The following is a 21,751-nucleotide window of genomic DNA, read 5'->3' on the forward strand; positions in this document are numbered from 1 at the left end:
TTTCCTCCGACGGCTGTCCAGGATTTTGATCTGCCCTCTTAACCCTCCAGCTTATAGGGAATTTGTCATCCTCCAAGTTTAGATCTCCTTAGTTTTTCAGTGCACAAACATTAACCTTATTGATGCCCAGTTTATCTAAAAACTGGATATTGGAATCCAAAATATTCAGTCCATTTATAATTTATGGAGATGGGCTTTTGCTTGAGCAGATTATCAGGTTAGAGTAGTTTTCAAAAGGACAGTTTATACGATGAGGTTTCTCTAGGGGGGATGGCATTGCATAAAAATACTTTCTAAATGCCAGAAATGAGGTGGCAGCTGGAAACTTGAAGAAAGAGCTTTGATTTCCTGTCTGCTAGTTTCTCTTTTATGTATACATTTATCATGCTGTGCCATAGATTAGGGTTGTCAAAAGTGATCCTTATGCTTACATTCCTATCGCAGACACCAGTATTTTGACCATTTGTAGTAACAGATTGCAAACCTTTCTTGGCTATTGAATTGGAGCCCTGAGATTTGAAAAGTCCACATATTCAGAAACTGAGTCATGAGTAAAAGAATAAAGCCAAAGGGAGCCACATGGTTTTGGGTAAATTAGAACAAGTAAAGAAAAATCCTTAAAAACTACAGGTTTCCACCACAGTGAAGGAGCCATAATATATATGTGCCTTTTTAGCTGATTGAGGGCCTGTGTGCCAGGAAACTGTCTTAGTGCTGAGGCATAAAAAGCTCTGGGAGCTGCCTCTGTGACTTGGGCTGAATATTATAAGCATAAATGAAAAGCAATTGAAATAGTCATTTTAAGATCTTTTTAGCCCTGGGAAGTCATATTTTTGAAGGTCTTATCCCTCATCATACCACCTGCCGCATGCCAAAATGAAAAGCAGTTTTTACATTTTGTTTTTTAAAGTATTGGCCTATGTAATAAATTGCCAGGCTTCCCTGGTGATTGAGACAGTAAAGAATCTTCCTGCAATGCAAGAGACCCAGGTTCGATCCCTGGGTCAGGAAGATCCCCTGGGGAAGGAAATGGCAACCCACTCCAGTATTCTTACCTGGAAAATCTCATGGACAGAGAAGTCTGGCAGGCTACAATCCATGGGGTTGCACAGAGTCGAACGTGACTGAGCGGCTAACAAACATATGCAGTACTTTCCAAAGCCCCTGAAAAGGCCTGTGCCCTGTACTTCTTATGCCTGATGATAAAGCACCCTTGTAAGAGGATGGGATGTTCAGTGTAGAGCAAGGATACATGTCTTGTTAAAGAGCCACAGTAGTCATTGGCCTAAAATTCTCGAAGGCAGGAGAATGCGAAGCAGTGTTGTTTGGAATGTGTTTCTGACTTGGACCTCTCCAGAGCCTTGCTCTTCAAAAGTTGGATTGTGAATCAACAGTGTGAACATTTCCAGGAGCTTGTAAGAAATGCAGAACTTTTAGCCCTATCCCAAGCCTGCTGAATCATGATCTACATCTTAACTGATCACCAGGCACCCATGGAAGTTTGTCTAACTTTTAAAAAGGTTTGTCTAGATCAGTGGTTCTCAGCTCTGGGTGTACATAGGAATCACCTGGGAGCTTTACTGATCCTGAGGTCCACATTGCACCCCAGTCCAATTATTAAATCTCTGGGGTGTGACCCAGACATCTATGTTTTTTAAAGCTCCCCAGTGATTCCAGTAAGCAGTCAGCTTGAGGCTCACAGGTCCTTCATAAAGCCAGAGAGACTCCTTGTCGTTTACCAGCAAGTGCTGTTCAAGAAGCCATGGATTTTGTTCATGTGTTTGGGATCTAGCATATAAATTACAAATGAGTAGTCTTTGGCAAGGAATCATCTCACTTGGAAGATTGAGTTTGTTGGCTCCTTTCCACAGAATTGGGCCCAATAACCCAAATCTCAGATATGTCATGTTCTACTAACACTAGAGGTTACTCTTTCTGAACAACAGTCCAAGCTAGAGTTGCGGGCCTGAAGGTGGTTTTGATGTGAAACTCAGGTATCGTGGTTCTGTGTATGCTTCTTCATTGACTATTGAAGGAAAACATTTGTTAGGGATGCAAAATTTTCTTCTTTAAACTTAGAAGCCCAACAACGCGATAGGTGCTGGGCAAAGAGCCCCTTCCTTGCCTGATAGTGTTCCATTTTCTGATAATTAAGCTTTAGTTTTATATAGTAAGATTTGAATGAACTACTTTAGAAACTTAATCAGTTACCAGCATGGGTTTCATCAGTGTCTATGGATAGTTGTCACTTTATACTGTTTTGATATATGTGATTTGTCTCTTTGATGTAGAATTCACTGTTGATATCTGCCATTTGGGCAATAGAAGAAACCATAGGACTTCTCAATCTCATAGGCTTTACTTATGCTTGACTTTCATAGGATGAATCATTGGAAGGTGTAAATGACATATTAAAAGGCACATGAATGTAACACAGTGCTGGCCCGTGGTAGAGCAAGTACCCAAGAAAATGGTGGCTTTCTTCTCTTTTTTCTTCTTAACACATTGTTGACCAGGGGTTTTGGCAGAAACTAATGCCTGTGGCCAGCAATTTGTTATGTAAGTGAAAGTTGAAACATCTCCAGTCAATAACAGGTGACAAAAGATGTATTAATAATCTCTGTCAATAAGTTGTTAACTTGAGCTTCCATATTCAACCATATTCCTTAGCCTCGTTAGTCCTCTCCTGCCCCACAGGGAGACTATAATAGTGACTTTTCCAACAGATTGCAATAAGGAACATTTATGTTCTTCAAAAACTATAAATATTCTTCTAATGAGAATTAAATATTCTTTCAATCTCTATTTTACCAGTAGGATAACCAAAGTGTGAGGTTGATGAAGTCTTTTGTTTCATGTTATTTTACCTAGGGTCATACAATTACATCCTTCAGTTACAAGTCCTGTAATGAGAACTAGGGCCTCATCATATCACAAGCACTTCCTTATGCGTGCATCTTAGGAAAGGCCAAAGAGATTTTAAATATCAGTCATTTATTAATTGGTGCTTCATTGCTGGTGGTTTGGGGAGTGACCTATCTTGTTTCAATAAATGCTGTTATCTGACATTAAATGAGCCAATTGGAATTGCATTCAGTTTTGAACATATGCTCTTGTAGCCATAAAAAGGAGCTGGTTTTGAACAAATTGGTTCACTCAAGAGTTGACCAAGGATGCTTACTAAATCCTTTGTTAATCTCCCTAGCAAGATACAGATGACTGTATATGGCCCCTCTGACAGGCTTTCCCTAATTCTCCAGCGCAGAGGTGCCCCCTTCTCCAAACTGCTGTAACACTGTCAGTTTCACACAGCTTAGTACTAGGATATGGATGATTTCACAGTCTGTAGTGGTTTCCTTAGTGGCAGTCTTGTCACCATGGGGAGGCAAGCTGACTCCCATAGCTCTTACGTGCCCGCTAACACCTTGAATAGGGGAGAGCAGAGAGCAGACGGTCAAATAAATACTCAATATGATCTCTTGCTTTAGCTTGCCCGTTTCATCTTTGGGCTCTTTCTCTTTTGCTGTATTTTATAAGTTTTTATACTTTCTTCCATATTAATAGAATGTAGACTATTGTAAATTTATTAAAAATTTTTTGCTTTGTTTAGAAATTTAAAAATTGTAAAACATCAAGACAATATAATTCTGGGTCATGAATTTATAGATTTTTCTGCATATCATTTCAGTGATAGATTCTTTCACTTTTTTCCTAGGTGTCCTCTTTTTTATTTCAAATATGAATTATCTAATATTGTTCCACAGGCTTACTGAAGAGGTTTTCTTTTGTCTTAATTACTTTATTCTTGCCTAATAAATGGTTTTCAGTAATGTGAAGTTTTCAACTTAAAATGTATTCTTTTTTATCACTAGCGTCATTATTACAACAGTTCTGTACCTGTCAGATGCACTTCGGAAGAACTTCTTAAATGAAAACTTTGATTATAAGGTCAGTATCCATTTAGATGACTATCTTGCTTGAGTTAAAAGGTTTTACATTGTCCCTCAAGAAATTTCCTCATGAATTTTCTTTCTCTTAGTAATAAGAAAATAAAGTTATTCTGGCTACCTCAAATTAATCTTGGAGCATATTAGTTTCAATTACGAATAATATTAAGAGTTCTTCATTCTATTTGTGAATAAGTTAGGTCTATAACTATGTTCATCAACATGGTCAAAATCATAGTGCTTAAGAGGAAAGAATGTTCTTTACTGTTACTGTAAATTTTAATTCTTTTTCTTTTTGATCCCCTGCAAGACAAAAAGAACTTAGTACATAAGGTTTTAAAGCATCTTTTAAAATAGAGTTTATGTAAAGAGCATATTTACAAAGTAAACTGGTTAGTTCCTTTAAATCTCTATCTTCTTATATTTTAGAATGAACTAGTGAAAAGGAAAAAAATGAAAAATTAGTAAGATTCTTTAGGGCAGATCTCTCTGTAAGTTTGTAATGTAATATGATATGCCTGGGTCTCTAAGAATTCTCAGTGTACCATTTTCTAAATAGAGAATGAAAAATGGTAAATAAAGATGGGCAGTGCCTATCCTGGTTTCCCTTCTTAGTGGTGTTTTATGTTTTTGACATCTTAATTTCCCATTCTTTTAAAAATAACATCTTTTATACTAAACATTCAATAAAATTTCCTTATCAGAGAACTAGAAAATACAAAAAGTATAATAGAAACCAGTGGAATTTTAATGGTTGCGTAATGTGTATATACTTTATAATAAAATATCAAAATTTCGTAATCACACTACTTTTTAATATTCAGTTTGTTTTTACTGTTTTAGTCTCATAAATTACTCTTACAAAATAAAATTTGACTTATATTCCTAATTGTTTCTTTGGATAAATACTTATAAATGAAAATGTTCAGTTAAAGGTTGTAACAATTATATTTGATTGCCTAGGTGTACACCAGTACTAGAGGAGACCATTTTGGGGGGCAGTTTGATAAGGGGAACAATTTTTTGCTTTATTTACATTTCTCACTGAGATGAAGTAAAGTCGCTCAGTCATGTCTGACTCTTTGCCACCCCATAGACTGTAGCCTGCCGGGTTCCTCTGTCTATGAGATTTTCCAGGGAAGGATACTGGAGTGGGTTGCCATTTCCTTCTCCAGGGGACCTTCCCAACCCGGGATCGAACCCTGGTCTCTTGTATTGCAGGCATATTCTTTACCATCTGAGCCAAGGGGAAGCCCACATTTCTCACTAGTTATGTTATTAATTATTAATTGGTTATTAATAATTAACTAGTTATTAGTTATTGACTAAAATTCATGTTTTGTGAGGTATCTGTTCTTTTGTTCATCATTTTACTTAGAGTTTTATATTTTTTATTTGTGAATACTCTTTATGTATAAAATATATTAATTCTTTATAATGTTTCTCACATTAATCTTTAATTTTACATGATGTCAATAGAAAAGTCGTTTCTTTCCCTATGTCCTCCATGTTTTTGGTTACATTTATTTCTGGAAATTTTATTTTGATCTCTTTCTAATGCGTTTTTGGTGTAAGAGAACTTAGAAGATTTGTCTGGGTGGGGAATTTTTATGTACTCTCTGAATTTAAATCAATTAGCATATCCAAAAGAGTATATGTATCTTTCTTTTTTTTCTTTTATTTTGAGTCCTACATTAAAAGGGGTTCCAAAATGAAATCACACTGAAATAAAGTTATCCAGCTTATGCCTCAGCCTCCTTGGAGACACACAGACATGTTATGGGAGAAATGAAGTATCTACCACTTAGCATATACCAGAGAGCCCATGAAACTTGGGATACAGCAATATAAAAATAGTATCTATTTAGTTAGTTTGCTTTTTTGTTACAGGAAATTTCACAGATGTATAAAAGTAAAGAGAATAGTATGATGAATCCCTCATGTACCCATACCCAGGGACAGCTACTATCAACTCATGGCCCATCTTATTGCAACTCTCCCCCCATCCACTTACCATTTTTGAAGCAAATCCAAGATATCTTGTCACTTCACCTGTAAATATTTTTGTAACCCCATAGTATTTAAATATGTCATTCTCATTTTAGATCTGGGATTCCTACTTTTACCTTGCGGTCATTTTTATAAACCAGTTGTGTCTGCAGTTAGAGATGTTTACACCTTCCAAAAAGAAAAAGGTATTAGAAAAGTAAGTACCAGTGTATAATTGGGTAAGAATATGAGGCAAATCAAATGTTGTGCCTTTTAAAAAGTATTTCAGTTCGAGTGATTCATAAATCTGATCTCCATAACTAGAAGTCAAAGTGGAGGGGCAATGACCAAGAGGACAACAAGCAACTTTTCTGGGAATTTCACTATTTTGAGCTTATTTAGAAATCTTTGTCCTCAGTCTTTCAGGATTCAAAAATACTATAGGAGCCAAAAATTATGAGACAAATATGTTTCATTCAAGGGTTAATATGTGAATTTGAATTAGAGGCATCAAGACATGTATTAATACATTGTGAAAATTTCCAGTTATAAAATGAATGTCATGGGGATGTAATGTACATACAACATGGTGATTCCAGTTAATAATACTGCATTGCATATTTGAAAGTGCATCTTGAAAGTTTTCATCAAAAGAAAAAACATTGTAACTAGTTATGGTATAGATATTAACTGGACTTACTGTGGTGACAATTTTGCAATATATACAAATATTCAAATTGTTATGTTGCATACCTAAAGGCAATATGATATTATGTCAGTTATACCTCAGTAAAAGATGTATACATTAAACATTTTCAATTAAGAACATGTTGGCTTTTAATTCAGAATGATGGATTGTATCCTAAAAAGACACAGATAACTTCTTTTTTCTGGAGTCTTTGTATCAGGTTTGATTTTTGTTCTATTTCAGATATGGTGACATGAGGGTAACAATGGGTTGTGAAATTTTCAGCATGTGGCAAAATCTAGGTAAGTAATGAAAACAGAAGCCACCTCTGTTTTGTAGCTTATCACTGTTCTTGTAAGGAAACAAATGAAGATGGACAGTTTACCACTGACAGCATTTGAAACCAAATGTCTAAATCAATAAAGAAGTCTAGAGAGACTAAGTGACACTTTGGCATTGAATAAGGCTACAACTGATTCTTTAAATCGGTATCTATCTGAAAAATCACCTTCCTTTTGTGTGTTTCATTGAATGACAATTTTATAATCTAGCATTATTCCAGTAAGACCTGCAATGAGCTAACCTTTCAGAATTTGGAATTATAGCAACTCAGAATTTCTAGAATTCTGAATTGAGGCTGTGAATCATAACAAACTTAGAATAAGCTTCATGAAACATTGACTTGAGCATCTGTACTCTTAAAATTGTGAAACCAGTGACCTATATCATAAAAACTATAGCCAAAGGATTTTAAAGCATCTGTAGTTGCTAAGAAACAATTAGATCCAGTTTTTAGTCTGCCACAGCAGATAGAGCATATTATCCAGCAAATTGATGACACAGATCTGGTTGCATAAAAAAGAATAATATTTAGAAGAAACATTGTTTTAAAATCTCATTGGCATTGAGTTTCTTTATAGAAAGTCATAACTTACTTGGTTTGACATGTTAATTATGCATGTTTATAGCTCTGCTCTGTGTAGTTGCTCAGTTGTGTCCCATTCTTTTCGACCCTTTGGACAGTAGCCCACCAGGCCCCTCTGTCCCTGAGATTTTTCAGGCAGGAATACTGGAGTGGGTTGCCATTCCCTCCTCCAGGGGATCTTCCCCACCCAGGGACTGAACCCACATCTCCTGCATTGCAGGCATTCTTTATCGCTAAGCCGTCCAGGAAGCCCTAAGTTCATAGCATTCATTTACTATTGTAATTCTTCCTTGTGATTTATTAAAGTGATAGACCTATTTGAATTGAATATATAATGACCTGAAAGTATATTTTCTCTTGGACTTATCCAAACACAACTTGAAAATGGCAAAATTTGTTTTCTGTAACTGGAAATAGAACCCTTATCATTTTACTTCAATCTATGTTACAGAAGTGATTTTTTGACCAAGATACCCCTCAAATGTAGAATACATACAGGGCAATTTGAAGAAACTTTGTTATATATAATGAGTCCAGTGTTCAATGCTAACTGATAATTTCAGGGGGGAAAAGAGCAAGTTACCACTTGAAAGCAACCTCCAACTATCTAAAACCAGCCAGAGAAGCCCATGAAATATGTTTAGATTCAACTGAAAAATAACCTCAATTTGTCCTATTTGAAGAACACCTCCTCTCAGTCTTCATGTTTCATTGATTCTTTGTGTCTTTGTTTTTCAAAAACAGATCAACACCCTTGGAATGTCCCTATTGCTTTTGGCATTAATTTAGCAAAGAGTTTTCCAAAGAAGGCTGCATTGAAGTATGGTTGTGGCTTAAGCTCTTGTCAGAGCTCAAATGATAAGACCTGTACAGGTTCACTTGAGTTAACAGAATGTGAGAAAACGGCAGATTAACATCGTCTAGATAAATCTTAGGACAGCCATGTGTGGTTATTTCCACATACATCCTTCTCTAAGCCAGCATACCTGTGCCCTTAGGCCTATGACCTGCTAAATAAAACTGGCACCTTTTGTTGCATTAAAGATGTCATTGTTTGCTTCATAAACTTTTCTCCTCTATTTTGTCTTTAACAAAAATATGTCTCTCTGGGTTTTATTTGTTTTCCTCAGGAACCTGAAGAATGTAAAAAAATGCTGATCCCCATGTATTATGATGTCAGTACTCTTTAGAACAGTGGTCCCAGGTGGCTCAGTGATAAAGAACCCCCCTGCCAAACAGGAAATGTGGGTTCGATCCCTGGATTGGGAAGATACCCAGGGGAAGGAAATGGCAGTCCACTCCAGTATTCTTGTCTGGAAAATCTCATGGGCAGTGGAGCCTGGTAGGCTACAATCCATGGTAGGCTACAATCCCTGCAATCCATGGGATTGCAAAGAGTCACAACTTAGCAACTAAACAACAACAACGGCACTCAGTAAACAGCATCACCTGGAAGCTTGTAAAAAATGCAAATTCTATGGCTCCTCTCAAGACCACTGAAACAGAGTCTCTGAGAACCTCTGAGAGGAGGCACAACAGTCTTGAGTTTTCCAAGTTCTCCAGGTCATTCTTAGGCACTTGGCTAAAGATTGGAAAGCACTGGTGTAGACAGCACTCTAGCCTTTCTTTGTGTTTCCAGCCCTAAAGTCTAGCTCTAGCACTCCGTTACAAAAGGCCCTTATAATCAAGTGCAAACTCCCAGCATGACATGGTTCAAGTATAAGGTGTGTGCACATGTTCACTTTGTTCCTTAGTTTCTGCATTATTTCCCTAGAGTTGTGGTCAGCCTTCCAAAACATGAGGTGAATTTTAAAGGTCATTGCTGCCATACAACCACTGGAATTGGAGACGGTTTAGAAATACGAAAACCTCTTTTCCAACATATATTTTTACAAAAATGTTAAGAAAAATTAAGTATTCAAGGTACTATTTTCATACCCCTCATAGGGCTTAAGTCAGCATGTTACTTAAGAATATACATTAATTATAATTTGGATTACCTATAAATGTGTAATATTGAGGGCTTTGCTTGCTAAAGGAGAATTAATTCAGATAATTAAAGGTTTTCATTTTATACCATACACAAAAATTTAAAATGGATTAAAGACTTGATGGTAAGACCTGAGACTATAAAACTCTAAAAAGAAAACATAGGCAGTACAGTCTTTTATATCAGTCTTAGCAATATCTTCCTGAGTATGTCTACTTAGGCAAGGGAAACAAAAACAAATATAAACAAACGGGATTAAATAAAACTTAGAAATGTCTGCACAGCGAAAGAAACAATCAACAAAACAACAAACTACTTACTGAATGGGAGAAGATATTTGCAAATCATATATCCAATAAGAGGTTATTATCCAAATATATGGGGCATCTCACTTTACCAGGTGGCACAGTGGTAAAGAATCTGCCCTGCCAATGCAGGAGACACAGGTTTGATCCCTGGGTCGGGAAGATCCCCTGGAAAAGGGGGTGGCTACCCCACTGTAGTATTCTTCCTGGAGAATTCCACAGACAGAGGAGCCTGGCGGGCTACAGTCCTTGGGGTCACAAAGAGTTGGAAACGACTGAGCAACTTAGCACTCATACAACTCAACCACAACAAATGATTAAAAAACGGGCAGAGAATCTGAATAGACATATTTTCAAAGGAGACGTGCAGATGGCCAGCAGGCACATGAAAAGATGTTTAACGTCGCTAATTACTAGGGAAATGTCAATCAAAACCACAATGAGATGTCATCTCATGCCCATTAGAATGGCTGTTATCAAAAAGATAAGAAGTAATAGTGCTGAACAGGATGTGAAAGAAGTGGAACCATCATATACTGTTGGTGGTAATTTTCTGTAGTGGCTGCACCAATTTACATGGATAAATTGATAAATTTGGTAAATTGGTGCAGCCACTATGGAAAAAAGTATGGAGAGTCCTCAAAAAATTAAGATTAGATCTACCATGTGACCCAGCACTTCCACTTCTGGATATCCAAAGAGTACCAAAAAATTAATTTGTACAGATATATACACTCCTATATTCATTGCAGCATTTTTTATTCTAGCCAAGATGTGGAAACAACCCAACTCTCCATTAACAGATGAATGAGTCAAGAGAGTGGATATACATACAATGGAATACTACTCTGTCATAGGAAAGGTGAAATATTGTCATTTGTGACACCCTAGAGGGTATTATGGGTGTCCCTGATTGCTCAGATGGTAAAGAATCCGCCTGCAATGCAGGAGACCTGGGTTCAGTCTCTGGGCTGGGAAGAACCCCTGGAGAAGGGAATGGCTATCCACTCCAGAATTCTAGCCTGGAAAATTCCATGGACTGTTTAGTCCATGGGGTCAACAAAGAGTCAGACACAACTGAGTGACTTTCACTGAAACTGAAACTGAGAGAGTGTTATGCTAAGTGAAATAAATCAGGCAATGACAATTACCATATGATTTCACTCACAAAGAATATTAGAAGTAAATAAATGAACAAACAAAGTGAATCGAAAGTAAGCATACAGAGAATGGATTAGTGGCTACCAGAGGGGAAGGGAAATTGCTGTTGTTGTTTAGTCCCTAAGTCATGTCCAACTCTTCGAGACCCCGTGGACTGCTGCACACCAGGCTGCCTTATCTTTCACGTTGTCCTGGAGTTTGCTCAAACCCATGTCCATTGAGTCGGTGATGCCATCCAGCCATCTCATCCTCTGTCACCACCTTCTCTTCCTGCCATCAATCTTTCCTAGCATCATGGTCTTTTTCAATGAGTCGGCTCTTTGCATCAGGTGGCCAGAGTATTGGAGCTTCAGCTTCAGTGAATATTCCAATGAATATTCAGGGTTGATTTCCTTTAGGACTGGATGGTTTAATCCCCTTGCTGTCCAAGGGACCCTCAAGAGTCTTCTCTAGCATCACAGTTTGAAAGCATCAATTCTTCAATGCTCAGCCTTCTTTATGGTCCAACTCTCACATCCATACATAACAACTGGAAAAATTATAGCTTTGACTATATGGACCTTTGTCGGCAAAGTGATGTCTCTGCTTTTTAATATGCTGTCTAGTTTTATCATTGCTTTTCTTCCACAGAGCAAGCGTCTTTTAATTTCATGGCTTCAGTCACCATCTGCAGTGATTCTGGAGCCCCCAAAAATAAAGTCTGTTACTGCTTCCACTTTTTCCCCTTCTATTAATATTTGCCATGAAGCGATGGGCCTGGATGCCATGATCTTAGTTTTTTGAATGTTGAGTTGCAAGCCAGCATTTCACTCTCCTATTTCACCCTCATCAAGAGGCTCTTTAGTTCCTCTTCACTTTCTACCATTTAAGTGCTATCATCTGCATATGTGAGGTTGTTGATATTTTTCTCGACAATCTTGATTCCAGCTTGTGCTTTACCCGCCCTGGCATTTTGCATGATGTACTCTGTCTATAAGTTGAATAAACACAGTAACAATATATAGCCTTGATGTACTCCTTTCCCAGTTTTGAACCAATCCATTATTCCATGTCCGATTCTAACTATTGCTTCTTAACCTGCATACAGATTTCTCAGGAGGAAGGTAAGGTGGTCTGGTATTCCCATCTCTTTAAGAATTTTCCACAGTTTGTTGTAATCTACACAGTCAAAGGCTTTACCATAGTCAATGAAGCAGTAGTAGATATTTTTCTAGAATTTTCTGCTATGTTTATGATCCAGTGGATGTTGGCAATTTGATCTCTGATTCCTCTGCCTTTTCTAAATCCAGCTTGCACATATGGAAGTTCTTGGTTCACGTACTGCTGAAGTCTAGCTTGGAGAATTTTGAGCATTCATTTACTAGCGTGTGAGATGAGTGCAACTGTATAGTAGTTTGAATATTCTTTGGCATTGCCCTTTGGAATTGGAATGAAAACTGACTTTCCAGTCCTGTGGCCACTGCTGAGTCTTCCAAATTTGCTGATATATTGAGTATAGCACTTTCACAGCATCATCATCTTTTGGGATTTTGAAATAGCTCAGCTGGAATTTCATCGCCTCCACTAGCTCATTTCTTAGTAATGCTTCCTAAGGTCCACTTGACTTCACACTCCAGGATGTCTGACTCTAGGTAACTGACCACATCATCATGGTTATCCAGATCATTAAGACCTTTATGTACAGTTCTTCTATGTATTCTTGCCACTTCTTAATTTCTTCTGCTTCTGTTAGGTCCTTGCCTTTTCTGTCCTTTATTGTGCCCATCCTTGTATGAAATGTTCCCTTGATATCTCCAGTTTTCTTGAACAATTCTCTAATCTTTCCCACTCTATTGTTTTCCTCCACTTCTTGCACTGTTCACTTGGGAAGGCTTTCTTATCTCTCCTTGCTGTTCTCTGGAACTCTGCATTCAGTTGTGTATATCTTTCCCTTTCTCCTTTGCCTTTCACTTCTCTTCTTTTCTCAGCTATTTATAAGATCTCTTGAAACAACTATTTTGCCTTCTTGCAATTCTTTTCCTTTGGGATGCTTTTGGGTCACTGCCTCCTATACAGTGTTACTAACCTCTGTCTATAGTTCTTCAGGCACTTTGTCTACCAGATCTAATCTCTTGAATCTGGTTGTCAACTGCACTGTAAAATCATAAGGGATTTGATTTAGGTCATACATGAATGGCCTAGTGGGTTTCCCTACTTCAGTTTAAGCCAGAATTTGGCAATAAGCCTGAGCTCATGACCTGAGCCACAGTCAGCTTCAGGTCTTGTTTTTCACTGTGGAGAGCTTCTCCATCTTTGGCTGCAAAGAATGTAATCGATCTGATTTCCGTATTGACCATCTCGTGATGTCCATGTGTAGAGTCATCTCTTGTGTTGTTGAAAAAAGGTATTTGTTATGACCAGTGTGTTCTCTTGGCAACCTCTGTTAACCTTTACCTTGCTTCATTTTGTACTCCAAGGTGAAACTTGCCTGTTACTCCAGACATCTCTTTACTTCCTACTTTTGCATTTGAGTCCCTTGTGATTAAAAGAACATCTCTTTTGCTGTGTTATAGAAGATCTTAGGTCTTCATAGATATGTTCAACTTCAGCTTCTTCGGCATTAGTAGTTGGGGCATAGACTTGGGTTACTGTGATGTTTGCCTTGGAAATGAACTAAGATTATTCTGTCTTTTTTGAGATTGCTCCCAAGTACTGAATTTTCTACTCTTATGTTGACTATGAGGGCTACTCCTTTTCTAAGGGATTCTTGCCCGCTAGAAGATATTATGATCATCTGAATTAAATTCACTCATTCCCATCCATTTTAGTTCACTGATTCCTAAAATGCCATCTCCTGCTTGACCACGTCCAGTTTACCTTGATTCGTGGGCCTAACATTTCAGGTTCCTATCCAGTACTGTTCTTTACAGCATTGGATTTTCCTTTCACCATCAGACACATCCACAGCTGAGCAACATTTCCACTTTGGCCCAGCCTTTTCATTCTTTCTGAGGCTATTTCTCCACTCTTCCCCAGTAGCATATTGGACATCTGCTGACCTGGCAGGCTCATCTTCTAGTATCATATCATTTTGCCTTTTCAGACTGTTCATGGGGTTCTTGAAACAAGAATACTTGAGTGATTTGCCATTCCCTTCTCCAGTGGACCACGTTTTGTCAGAACTCTCCACCGTGACCTGTCTGTCTTGGGTGGACCTGCATGGCTCATAGTTTCATTGAGTTACACAAAGCTGTGATCCATATGGTCATTTTGGTTAGCTTTCTGTGATTGTGGTTTTCATTCTGGAGAGTGTGGGGCTGTAGATCTTGCTTCTTTGGTTTGGCCTCTGAAGGGAGATAGAAGAGGGTGAAATAAGTGAAGCGGTCAACAGTTTGATGATGGATGGAAACTAAATTTTTGGTAATGAGCATGCTGTAGTGTATACAGAAGTCAAAATATAATGTTGTACACATGAAATTTATAAAACTTATAAAACAGTGTTACCTCCATAAAAAGTGAAAGTGAGCAAAGCATCAAATCCCCTCAAATTTATTTATTTGTACCTATATTTGCAAGAGTAGTCTACAAAGAAAGAGGTTATTCTCTACTGCTGTGTCCCACCTTTGCCATTCATCATGCTGCAAGGCTAAGTTTTTTCTTTCTATTTTTAGTTGAACTAACATCCTTACTAAATATAAAGTGGGCTCCTCTTCCACATTTGCAAACACAGCGTCTTGTAACTGCTGTAGAAAAATCAATACTTCCCTAACAGGCTGCTATGTGTGCATAAATATACAACTCCAGCAGCCCAACTAGCAGGTGCCCTAAATACTTCAAAACAAGACCATGTGGCTGACAATTTGAGATAGGAAAAGTATGCTAAATCTGTGATTTAAAAGGAAATAATCTAAGTGAAGTTTATTTTCCTGCTGCTATACATAGCTCAAGATTTTGCATGGCGGATTGGGTAAGAGTAAAATTTTCTGTGGTGGAAAACTTGTATGGTTGCACAGATTCTTTGTTTCCAAAGTGTGTTCTCAGTAAAGAAGGCTGGCCTCATACAGTCTGCACAATAATTTAAATGTGGGTATGGCTTCCCTGGTAGCTCAGTGTTAAAGAACCTGCCTGCCAATGCAGACGACACAGGTTCAGTCCCTGGGTCAGGAAGACCCCTCTGGAGAAAGTGAAAGTGAAAGTCACTCAGTTGTGTCTGACTCTGCGACTCCATGGACTGTAGTCCATGGAATTCCAGGCCAGAATACTGAAGTGAGTAGCCTTTCACTTCCAGGGATCGAACCCAGGTCTTCTGCATTGCAAGTGGATTTTTTACCAGCTGAGCCACAAGGGAAGACCAAGAATACTGGAGTGGGTAGCCTATTCCTTCTCCAGTGGATCTTCCCAAACCAGAAATTGAACCAGTGTCACCTGCATTTCAGGCAGATTCTCTACCAACTGAACTATCAGGGAAGTCCTAGGAAATGACTCCAGTATTCTTGCCTGAGAAATCCCATGGACAAAGGAGCCTAGCAGGCTACAGTTCATAGGGTCACAAAAGAGTTGGACGCAACTTAGCGACTAAACAACAACATGGTTTCTCTGTCATAGAAAATCAGGCTACAAAATACTATATGTATTTTGTTTGGATTGTGATTGAAAGAAGCCAACTGTAAATGACATGTTTTAAGACAATCTGGAAATTTTTAATATAGACTGCTTTTAGATTAATTTGAAGAATTACTGTCTGCCATTTAAAAAAATGTAATAAAGGTATTGTGGTCCTGTATTTATAAAATGACCTGCCTGTGAAAAATGCTAACTGATGTTTATACAAGTAGAATATTATGATGTCTCTGACTTGGTTTAAAATTTCCCAGTGAAAAAATAGTTGGGTTGATAAGTGAAACAAAATTAGCAAAAAAATATTGATAATTATTGAAGCTAGATGATGGGGATGTAGGGATTTATCTTACTGTCCTTTGTAATTCTGTGTTGAGATTTTTCATAGTAAGAAAATTTTAAAAGAGAAAATCATGTTGTAAAATGCCTATAAATGGAAGAGAGTTTTTAAAAAGATTCATGGATGCTCAAAGAAATAATGGTAAATAAACTAAGTGCATGCTAATAATGTTCTTTGCTAGGAGGTCAAAGGATGACAGGCTCAGGGAAGATTAAAAATAAAAATTCTGTAATGGAGCAGTTCTGAATATCATTCCACCATAGCAGCTGTGGGAGGACTATCTGGCTGGCAGGAGTTTTCATTTTATTCTATATTTGCTGCTTCACTCATCCCCCTCACCCCATGCACACCCCAAAACTGCAAAGGATTGGTGTCTTACACAGTGTCAAGGAAGCAGAAAGGTCCTCTTGGTTATTAGTCACATGCCAGGGTGGCCCTTTTCCTGTGTACAGAGTCCCTTCAGTCCGTGGCTCTGCAGAAGCAGAGCATCTGTGGCTAGATTCTGAAGCCCTGCAGCCATCTCCTGGGGCAGGGACAGAGGTAAGAGTAAGGCCGGCTGATCTCAAGACTTGCCAGAATTCATCTCTGCAGAAATTTCCTTTCCTCTTTTCTCTTTCTTCCCCTCGCTTGCCAGAACATCTTGAAGAAGCAGTGAGTGGGTTTAGACTTTTGCAAATGACAGGAAGAGTGATTGAGTTCAGGTTGCTCTGCATTTTGCCCTGACAAAAATAACTATAGAAAGGAATTGCAAATGCTGGCTGCTAGTTACCTGCTCTAAATGTGTATGTTGGGAGGATGGGGAAAAGGCAGGGAGAAGTCCGTGAATTGATGTTTTTGTATATTCTGCCACACTGAGTTTGTTGGTCTTGGAAGTATTCATTCTTTTGGAGGAAAATATACAAGGGCAGATTAATAAGGACATTTCTTTTGATGAATAAGAGGGAAGTATTCTTGCTCTGAAGAGGAAAACTAAGTAGTCCCTTGGAAAAGATAAAATATTACCTAGGTCAAGAATAAAGTTAGGAAAGCAAAAAGAATTACAAGCCACGTTTCCTCCTCACATGTAATGGATGCCTTGATATATAAGTAATTTAGAGATTAGAAACCGTGAAGTTACTTTCAATGAAACACGAGAAAAAGAGGAAAGGACTATGTGGCATCACTGATGTACAGGGACTTTCAGATCCAGAGGGGCCTGGGCCCTGACATTTGTGTCCTGTTACCATCCCATATTGAGTAAAAAGGATGAGAGCCACCTTCGGAAGACGTCAGAAATATCCCAAAGCATTTGCAGTCACAAAAAACAGTGACTTCACAACACCTACTTGGGTTTGCCCATCCATCATTTTCTTTTCTTTCCAAATTCTCTTGTTCATGTTCTCCTTCCTTTAAACATCCCTCTAAAGTCAATACAAATTTAAATTGTATGTTTGCATCCTGGATTTATGTCTGTCCAAGTCTGTGTTCACCTTCATGCCTTCTGCTACAGAAACAAAATAGAGGAAATGACAATTAATGTGAAGATATTTAACTCCAAAATTGGCAAGTAAGTCTGAACAGCAAGATTTTGTGTGTATTCAACACTTACAAAAAAAAAGTCAAAGATGGAAAAATTAATAAGAGGGAAATGATCCTTTTTCATGAAGCCAGCTCTCTTTTGCTCAGCCTCCCAGTATCATATGCTTTCACCCATGATGCAAAAGGTTGTGCATGTAATGTGCATACATGAAATGTACATTGTATATTTTCCATAATGTGCAGTTTATTATAAAAGTAGGAACTCTCTGAGATTTAACATGGATGTCTAGGGTAATAGACTGAACTCAACACATATCTGCTAGACGAAATCATCTGTGTCCACCCCACCCTCCACTTTCCTTTGCTCTGAATTATCTACAGTATACTTTTCAGGACTTGCTAAATACCATTTTGAATTCACTATTATTACATTGTAGTCTTTTCAGAAAATTGTACTGTTTGTTGTTGTTTGGGCCAATGTTTATATTTTACTTAGGGTGTTATGTTTATTATGTAAAGAAGGAAGACAAATTACATAATGCAGATAGGAACCACCTTTTTCATTTATAAAAGTCACCAGTAATATTATCACCCAGAGATAACCAATGTGCTTACTATTAGGGGATATAACCTTGTAGACTATCATATATATATTCTTTTTAAGTGAAAGATGTACCTTTGGATACTGTGTGGTACTTTGCCTTTACAGTTAATTATATTGAAAAACTTCATCTGTGTTTTTCTTCAACCTCATTTTTAATAATTGCATAAGGATTTTAATGTGTGAATGTGCAGTAGTATACACAACCAATTCCTGATGATTTATATAATATTTAATTGTATCTTATGGCTTTTTGTAAACTGTGAAAAGGTAAATCCCTAGGTTTTTTTTTTATTAAAAATGATGCAGAAATACTAACACATGGAAATCTGTTTATATAGCTGCTTAGAGAAATATTTTCTTGCTTGAGACAACTATAATTGATCGTGTTCTTATGACAGTAGTTTTAAACAAGTTGTATAATAATGATTTTCTGAAATCTTATTAAAACTAAATCTACAGGAAGGTAAATATTTCATTCATTTTAGGAGAGCACAAGCTTCATTTCATTCCTGCCCTGATTGGCCCCTTCCTGGAAGTAACCTTAATACCCCAGCCAGATCTCCGCAATGTCATGATTCCTATTTTCCACGATATGATGGACTGGGAGCAGAGGCGGAGTGGCAATTTTAAACAGGTAGGTGGATGTGCTCTCAGAGCAGTCAGAAGAATCTCAGTTCTCTCAGAGGTGAGTGCGGTAGCTCAGAGATGCTCCGAGTTGAGGAATGAGCTGTGAACCAGATTTCAACTACTAGGCCACGTACTTCCAAGCTGAATACATAGCCTCGGACACCCTTCTGGGACTGCGTCTCCTTGAATCTCTGAGAAGCCCTGGAAAAAACATTTCATTCCCTTTCAGCTAAAAAAAAAAAAAAAAACCCTGTGATTTTCTAGGTCTATGTTTAAGAACTAGCAGAAACTTTATTTGCTCCCAGCTGGACACAACACAGAGGAATCAGAAGGTTAATGATTCCTAAAATCGCTGACCTCTCAGTGGTCTGCACATTGTAGTTGGTGAATGGCTTAGCTTTGAACATTTGATGCACAGTATGTTTTATTGCTCTTTGCTTGAAGTGCTAAGAATTAATTTAAAGGGAAAAGCAGTCAAAATTGTTGCAAAGGAAATTCCAAGAAGATGAGCATGAGCCTGTCATTTCTCTTTGACACAGGATCTCTTTGACACAGGCTCCAGTTTTAGAAAGACACTTGGTCTTATTCCAAAACCAGATCTCATAGCAGAAATCAACTGCCTTTGCCAGGGCAAGTCACTTCTATTGGAGACAGCAGGCCAACTGTTCACACAGTCATGGCACTCACCTGTGTGCACTCTGCTGCATGAAGGAAGCTTCTTGCTTTTCCCTATGAGCCCTTCTCAAGTCTTAGAAATGATTGTCAACTGTACGAACAAACTGGATGCATACATAGACCAAGCATGGCATTTCATCTGTATCAAGACCGTCATTTATTTTCAGGAGAGTCAATACGTGAGTGAAAGCCTATTTAAAAATTATATTGGGGAAAACCCCCTTCTCTTCCCTTTTATCTTTACCCATATATTGAAATTTGATACAAAGGAAATAATTGTGCTCAGTCCTTTGACAAAGTCAGATATCCCTCCATACCCCTCGTTGTTAACCCTCTGGCCTTGCAGAAATTCTTCCTTTTCTGTCCCCTCTGCTGTCTCCGAGAGATGATGGGATATTTATTTCTGCCTTCCTGATACTGAAGTCCTAAAGGATTTATGTTCTTGAAAATATAAATGTTTTGACTACAGTTTTCAGGAAATATGTCCTTTCTGTCTCATGCTACTGATTGCTGACTTAGAATATATCTATGGATCTACCATCTGTACATGGTTAGGACAAATTCTCAACTTCAAAGATTTAGTGCAACCTCAAACTGTTTTGAGAAAGAAAATAGATACAAAACACATCAAAGATTTAACTGAATGTTTGTGGATATAGTAGTTTGCTGATGTTCTTATATGTATATATGTGTATATGTGCATGTATGTGTGTGTGTGTGTGTATCATGATTTGAAAAAAACAAGAAAAGACTTGCCAGTTTTTACAGCTCCTAAAAAAAGAATTCAAACATTTAAGCTGGGCTGCAGGCATTTGTGTTTGAATCAACAAATAGAAGTCTTTCGCGGCAGCACACCCTACCCTACCGGGAGTTTGAAGTCATGTTCCTGCATCTAAATTGGCCCCCTAGAATTCCAAAGGGGTGTCTTTGGTTAACCACAGCTGATAAATTCACAAAATTTACTGTGGCTTTTTCCCTTGCAGAAATAAATATGTTTCCATGTGCCTAGAAAATCCTTCTTGTGAGAAGGAAAGAAAGGGAGTAACATTTGGGTCTGTTTCAGGTGGAAGCCAAGCTCATTGACAAACTGGACAGCCTGATGTCCGAAGGCAAAGGTGATGAAACCTACCGAGAGCTCTTCAACAGTATGTGAGTAACATGTGTGTCTCCAGTTGATTCTTTCTGGGGGATTTGGGTGTCAGTGCTAAGCAGCTGAGAGCTGCAAAGACAGCTTGGGTCTCCCCAGAGTGCTTTGTCTTTGTGGAGTGTGAAATAAAGGATCATTGCTTAACTCTGGTGAATGGATCTTATTATGCTGATGATTAGACATATCCCCTTGTATTAATCTCTGATTAGGACAGGTTACAAGTGTTACATAACAAATTCACTCTTTTCATGACTAATTATTTTAAAGTTGGGGCTGCAAGGTAATGATTTTCAATTGGGTAGATAGTGGGAGAGGAAAACAAAATAGTGGTGTGATTGTTGTGTTTGTGTGCCATGCTTTCCAAGATGTTCTTGGCTGATTTGCTGTTAGGAAGATTAACCTAGTTTGCATCTGTTCTTCAGCGCTTGATTTAATTCACCAATACCTATTGCTCATTCAGCATTATTAATTGCTTCCTAAATGTTTCTTACTAGAATATCAGAGAAGCAAATAATTTCTAGTAGATTCTGTGATTAGGATTTGTAAGGAGGATAAAGAAGTAATGGAGTGTTGTAAGGAGACTTGAGGTTGTCCTTACTAAGGTAAGACTGTGATCACTGTCCCAGGATGAAGTGCCTGTACTGAGTAGTCATTCACTGTGTAAAATGGCCACAGACAATACATAAGAAGGTTCCAGTGCTTTAGGATTTTAATTCTAGCACTTGTTTTCTCTACAGCTTTCTAAGGCTCTTAGTCATTGTCTAGCCTTTTATACTTACGAAGTGTTTTTGAAGGAAGAACCAGCTCATTGTGCTTGGGAAATGTTTGCAGGTCTTTCAGAAGTGCAGAAACATTTTAGCAATATATTTTTCTATTACAAAATACGCTTTTCCTTGTATTTACAACCGAGTAAATCTAAAACTAAATACTACTGCTTTAACACTGATAGCCAGATAGAAAACTCTGTAATTCATTTATGATCATAAATTTAGAGCAGTAGATATATTAATATATAAGGTTGAAAAGTATTATTAATGGTTGATAGATTTCAACTTGCCTGATTTAAAATCATTCTTGATGCTTTTAAGAAAATTATATTGAAGGGAAAAGCCAAAAAGGGGTATACAGATCTCTTGTGGTGGTGGTACGTGATAAAATACATTCTTTGTACTGAATCCTGAACAATGGCATTTTCTTCTGATACTGTAATTAAACTGGAACTTATAATAATTATTCATC

The 21,751-nt window shown here is 37.7% G+C and overlaps 1 protein-coding gene across 1 annotated transcript in view; it reads left to right on the forward strand.

The window, feature by feature from the left end:
- Window positions 1-21,751, forward strand: part of DOCK4 (dedicator of cytokinesis 4) — a 467,343-nt gene that overhangs the window by 382,193 nt on the left and 63,399 nt on the right. The window contains exons 28-32 of the mRNA XM_052638395.1: window positions 3,873-3,948; window positions 6,053-6,153; window positions 6,868-6,926; window positions 18,549-18,697; window positions 20,429-20,514. Of these exons, the coding sequence (XP_052494355.1) occupies window positions 3,873-3,948; window positions 6,053-6,153; window positions 6,868-6,926; window positions 18,549-18,697; window positions 20,429-20,514 (471 nt within the window). The remainder of the gene's footprint in view (window positions 1-3,872; window positions 3,949-6,052; window positions 6,154-6,867; window positions 6,927-18,548; window positions 18,698-20,428; window positions 20,515-21,751) is intronic.

Source organism: Budorcas taxicolor, chromosome 4, assembly GCF_023091745.1.
Source record: "Budorcas taxicolor isolate Tak-1 chromosome 4, Takin1.1, whole genome shotgun sequence".
Lineage (NCBI taxonomy): Eukaryota > Metazoa > Chordata > Mammalia > Artiodactyla > Bovidae > Budorcas > Budorcas taxicolor.